The 6,000-nt window shown below is 41.3% G+C and overlaps 1 protein-coding gene across 1 annotated transcript in view; it reads left to right on the forward strand.

The window, feature by feature from the left end:
• The window catches only part of arfgef2 (ADP-ribosylation factor guanine nucleotide-exchange factor 2 (brefeldin A-inhibited)), a 56,363-nt gene extending 50,623 nt beyond the window's left edge, over positions 1-5,740 (forward strand). The window contains exons 38-39 of the mRNA XM_038275328.1: positions 2,946-3,063; positions 4,542-5,740. Coding sequence (XP_038131256.1) covers positions 2,946-3,063; positions 4,542-4,739 — 316 coding nt within the window. The 3' untranslated portion in view covers positions 4,740-5,740. The remainder of the gene's footprint in view (positions 1-2,945; positions 3,064-4,541) is intronic.
• Positions 5,741-6,000: the final 260 nt, after the last annotated feature.

Consider the following 6,000-nt stretch of genomic DNA (forward strand, 5'->3'; position numbering starts at 1 on the left):
ATTTTCTTCAATCTTTCCTCTTTGTTTTTCCTTGCCAGTTTCTCTTTTCTTTTTTTCCTCATTGTCTCATCTTTTCTGTGTTGAGTGAAGGTCAATGTCTTATTTATTTCAGTCTCTTGCCTTTCTTTTTCCCCAAAACGAAATCCAAGATTATGATCCAAAAACTAATTTTCCATCATGGTTATTTAACTGTTTAAAAACAAATTTCCAACTTTTAAGCATTTTTGCTATTTTTGTTCTCTTTTGTTCACAGCAGCAGTTTTCTGTTAGCCATGTCTTCAAAAATGTTAATAACCTCACTGTGAATGATTGGCACATCCTTCTCGATTGCCAACAAAAGAAGGTCTGACAACCGATCCTCCTTGCATAAGCTGCGCAGTTTTGTTTTCACCAGCTTCATACATTATATCTATCATATATCTATCATGGTAGTTCTGGATGAGGTCTCCTTCAAGATACATTTACCTAACGCTAGAATAAATGAAATGTACATCATGCAGCAAAGGAAATTAGAAAATCAGACATATATCCATTATGGAGATGATAGGTTTTTGACGGGCGATGTGCCCCTATTGCATAAGTAATACTGAAGAATGTCCTACTGTCATTAACGACACAGGGAAGCTTTTTAGTTATCTTGCTTTGCTAGCAAAGTCATTAGCTAGCAGCTAGCTCATAGCACAAGAACAACAGCCTAATGTCTGTATGATAAAAATACTGAATCGATAGATAAGAACAGCTTTTCCTCACCTGGCTGTCTCCTCCCGCTCAGTAGTTCTTCAGAGAAAGGCGCGCCGCGTCCTATACTTTCCTCCGTTTAAACCGCTACTCTTTGCTAAAGTAGAGAAATTATACAATGTTCAAAGTTTTCCGTTGTCTGACAAGTAGGAAGCCTACTCCAGTATTTTCACCAAAAATTATGTTTTTTAATTCACAAAAAAACTGTTCTGTAATCATTACAGAACAGTTTTTTGTGAATTAAAAAACATAATTTTCAATGTAAAAGACTAAAAGCACAGAGCAAACAGTGTTTTAGATCAAACAATACTGCATCATCCATGGGGCTCATTTGGTTTCACTTACATCTCTATTCAGGTTGACATTGGAGAGGCGGTGCAGACTGAAGACATAGCCATCCGTCAGATCATGGTTGATCTTGCTTAGGGCCAAATGAGCAGCGGCCACAGTGTAATGTGGAATGTTCGCTACCTTTAGCTCCGCAGTTAGCCGCCTTATCTGACTGTGCGAGAGGCAAGTGCGTCGTCACCGGCAAAAGGTCAAAGGTAACAATGTGACCGGAGGGCTTATTGTATTGTTTTTCTTGCCAAAAAAAAGATAATAATAATAATTTCAGTACATGTGTCAAATAAAAAAAAAAAATATATAAAAAAAAAAAAAAAAAAAGGGACCAAAAGGGCACATTAGGATCATGGAGCAAAAGGGGCAGGTGCTCAAGCCTCCTTAGCCCCCCCCTCTGCACGTGCCTGGGTGAGACTGCATTTACTGCAGATGTTAGAGCAACCGTCCGGTCTGGAGCTTCCTTCGTTTCAAAAAGATTTATTAGAGATTATAATGATATTATTCTCATTGAATTATTATATTATTCATCATAATGTTATATTTAATTTCCCTTTGGGAAGAATTTAGTTTGTTTTATTGTAACTGAACTGAAAAACGTGAGAATATTTCCTGCTGTGGATCATTAAAGCATCGATGATTCACTCTGGATTTTACGTGATGATTGTATCATGACTCAGCATTTTATCAGATAAAATCCCAGATTTTTACTTTGAACGGTGAGATTAAAATATCAATTTCAGCCTTTAGAGATTATTTTATATGAGAATAAATTCATAATATTATGAGAATAATATCGTAATATTACAAGAATAGTCATTTATTTATGACAATAAATTCATAACTTTTGGAGAATAAACTGTAATCTTAAAAGAATAAAATCATCGCATTACTAGGATAAAGTAAATTTACGAGAGTAAGGTCTTAAATTTGTGAGAAGCAAGTTGTATTTTATGGCAAATCTTCCCAGAAGCCCTTTCTTCCCTAAAATGAGGAATGTTGAGTTATACTTTAGCATCGGTTTGACATATAAGGAGAAAATATCAAATAATTTTCAGGATCATAACTTTGAAACAATTGTTCAAACGTCTCTATCAAAGAAATCATGCTGGAAGCTTTCTTTCTGAAACCGACTTCATTTTTGTAATTTTTAAACGTAATTCTTGTAATATTATGGCCTTAATTCTCCGTCGTAGATCGAGCACCATCAGCTCTACTAAGGAATTTAAAAAGAATTTAATATCAGATATTCCGCTGCGTAGAAAATATTCTAGAATGGAAGGACGCCGCTAACAATGCCGGCATCTCAGACTGGTCTGTGACAACAAGGCGGGAACACTAGTTATTAAGTCTTTTTTTCTAAAATGAAAATGTTTCTGAAGATATAATCCAATTTATTGATATAAACATGTTTATTGTTCTAACGTTAATCCATTTTCAGACATAGATTAAATACTAAAGATCAGACGTCTAGATGTGACCTTTGCTTGGGAAAAAGTCATCAGAATAAATGTTTTAATGGTAGAAAAGCGGCTAGTTAACGGTGGGACAGACTTCTGCTGTGGATCAGTCACGCCTTGGCGGGATGCCGCCGCCCTCAGACTGGTCTGACCCTGAGGAAACGTTCCTGCTGGTCTCTGGCGCTAACCCAGGAGCAGCCGGGGCCTCCAGCTCCTGGGGACAGTGATCCCATTTAAAGGGGCCTGATGGGCGGAGTTAGGCTCCAGTTGGGCTGAGAAGCGGGCGTTTTCACAGCAGAAGCTGTTTGTTCCTGAAAGCTGTTCTGTGGTGAGGAATGTGTGCTGCTGTGACGGTAAAGCTCTGCTGTCAGGAGCGTCTCTGACCGCGCTGTGCTTCCTGCCTCTCAGGGTCTGCTCTGAAGCTCTGAGCTACTTCATCCGCCTGACCTCAGAGAGCCACAGGGAGGCCTGGAACAGCCTGCTGATGCTGCTGCTCACCAGGACGCTACGGCTGCCCGACGACAAGGCAGGGACACCACACCCCCCCCACCCACACCTCACTGAACGCTGTCTGCTGCATGAGTCACGGCTCCTCTGAGTCAGCCGTGACTCGCCGGAGCCGTGACTCAGGTTCCTGACAGGTTGAGAGCTGAGCGGTTAGCGGCTGTTTAGACGTTTCTGATGGGATTGGATGCGACTGAGCAGCTCAGGGTAACCCCTGCTGCTTCTGCCACAACATTCTACTCTGAAAAAACTATCTAGGAAGAAGTAAAACATGTATTTACCTTTAATTTGAGCAGGTAAATACCATGATCTGTCAATGGAATCAGTATTTTTACTCTTAAAAGAAGATAATTAGATAATATATGTTTGAAATAAGACAATGCAATTGTTTTTTGTTATTTTAAATGTAAAATGTTTGTTTCCATTAGCAAAGTGTCTCACTTACCTCCTCAGCTGGAGAGAAAATGCTCTTATTTAAAAAAAAAAAGGACTTATTGAGGTTTTTTACAGTGTAGAAAGTTCTGGAACCTCCTTTCTCTGCGTTTGCAGCCAGAAATCTTCCAGGGTTCTTCCACTGATCTCTATTCACTGGATGCTGATTGCTCTTTGGCAGTACGGGAGGGGGGGGGAGTGAAGCCACCGGCCGCCATATTGGTACTCCCTAGTTAGACCGGTCTCGATGTAAACAATCTGTGAGCTACAGCACCAAACAACATGATGTTCTCATTTTCAGCTAAAGACTTTTTTAAATAAAGATAAATTCCTCACTTTGACACAGACTGGCTGTTTCACAGCATCAGTAGATTAACTTTAACTTAGAATAAAACAATCGGCCAATCACATTGCAGAGTCATTATGACGTCCATTAATCAGGTAATATAACATATTATACAATCCATCACAATAACATTAATGTGGAGCAGAATGATACAGATGAGCCAGAAGTGATAAACTGATGATGTTCATGGATTGATTACATTGTTTTCAGCGACTCAGCAATCCAATAAATAAATAGAGATCAGTGGTCTCTGCTCCTCCTGCTTTGACATCTCAGCTGCAGATTTTAGCTCCCAGATTCTCTGAATGTGATGCTTGGATCTAAGAAGGAAACAATTCATCAGATTAATCGATTAATCGCTTTGGAAAGAATCAGACTGTCATCAGATCCAGGTCACTTCAGGCTGCTGTGGGAACGTAGCCTAGTGGTTAGTTACAGCCCTACTTGGATGCAGGTCGTCCTTCTTACCGCCTGTTCTGGACGGTCAGCTTCCTCCATGTTGTTTTCTGACGGACCATAAACTGACCGTCTGCAGCTGAACTATCTGAGGACGTCCTGAAGCCAAAGTCCATCAGCAGGAATAATCAATAATTTAGACCTAAAACTAACTCAGCTTTCAGCTTTCAAAAACCTCCAATGCAGCAGTTGATGTGATCGCCCCCCCCCAGCATGATGTGAACCCCCCCCCCCCCCCCCCTCTCTAACCTGTGTCTCCTCTGCAGTTTAAGCCCCACGCGTCCTCTTACTACCCCCACCTGTGTGAGATGATGCAGTTCGATCTGATCCCGGAGCTGCGGGCCGTCCTCAGGCGCTTCTTCCTTCGCATCGGATCCGTCTTCCACATCTCCGCCCCCGATGGGGCGCCCGCCCGGACCCCCACCTCCACAGAGAAGACGGCGGAGGCCGACGGGAGGATCTGAGATGAACTTGATCATCTGTCCTCTCTCAGACTGGATGAGGTTTGGTTCCTTGGTTCAGGTTCTTCATCACATCGCTGAGCTTTTTCCCTCCTTCCTGCCCTCTGGGATGAACAGCACTGTGACCGGCGCCCTCTGCTGGCTGTCGTCTCTCATCGCCCCAAACAATAAAACTAAAGATAATTTATTGTTGCAGATCCTCCATTAATTTCTGGGATTTTTCTCTTTTTTGTTTCTTTTTAATGCTTATTAAAGAGAATGGAAATGAAGCATAAATATGAACCGAGTGAATCTGAAGTTTCCCTTTGGGAGAAAAAGGCTTTCTGCCAACGGTGCCTGTTTGGAAAAGTCTGATCTGTTTCTCTGTGCTTGAAACCTCCTCCATCCATGGACTGAATCTGCACCGTCAGCTTCAGACGGGATGCTCCTCGTTTGTCGGTGAAATTGTATTTATTTTGATTATTTGCTTTCATTCCTTTTATCAAAAAGAACTGCAGGTTTCCTCTAAAAGCTGAAGGAAGAAAAACTGTTTCTGTACATTTTTATGTTTATTTCCTGCTTCTGCTGAATCCATAAGCTTCAAACTGGGATTAACTGGTAGACGTCCAGTAATCGCTGCAGTGAACCGCTCGCATGTCCATCTGTTCGTTCCATCCGTGTTTGTTTGCTTTCAGTCCCGTTTAAAGTGCTGAGAAGACCTGAGTCAGACTGTTGGGCTTTTTTCCAGAAGGATCTATGGCATAAAGTGCATTTAGAGATTTTCTTTGACAGCATTCCTCCCCTCGCAGCTCTGGATGTCTACCTTTCTTCCCTGATTCCAGGGAGTATATAAATAAATAGATATATATGTATGTATATTATACAGTAAAGGACAAAATGCAGACTGTAAAGTTTTCCATGTAAGATACTTAGAAATGAAAACGCTGATATGGTTCTATACGGGATATTGTGATGTAATCTTCCAAACATTTGGTGAAGTAATCAATAAATCGGATTTCTGGTGAGTTCCGGTTCCTTCCATCAATCCTCAGTGGCCTGCACACCCCCCCCCCCCCCCCCTTTTATGGCTGGAATGGTGAACAAGTGTTAATAAAGGGGTTCACTATGATGGATGAACCATGCTAACCAGCTCGGTACGACACTTTCTCTCTGTTTTTAATTAGAGGCTAAACTCTGCAGAATTTATTCCTCTGGAGGTTTTCTGGAAACCAGTTACCATATCCTTTTCTTTACTGGTCTAAACTGGTCTTTCTTATTTCCCTGA

The sequence above is a fragment of the Cyprinodon tularosa genome, unplaced genomic scaffold (genome assembly GCF_016077235.1).
Source record: "Cyprinodon tularosa strain WSP-4 unplaced genomic scaffold, ASM1607723v1 ctg953, whole genome shotgun sequence".
NCBI classification, from domain to species: domain Eukaryota; kingdom Metazoa; phylum Chordata; class Actinopteri; order Cyprinodontiformes; family Cyprinodontidae; genus Cyprinodon; species Cyprinodon tularosa.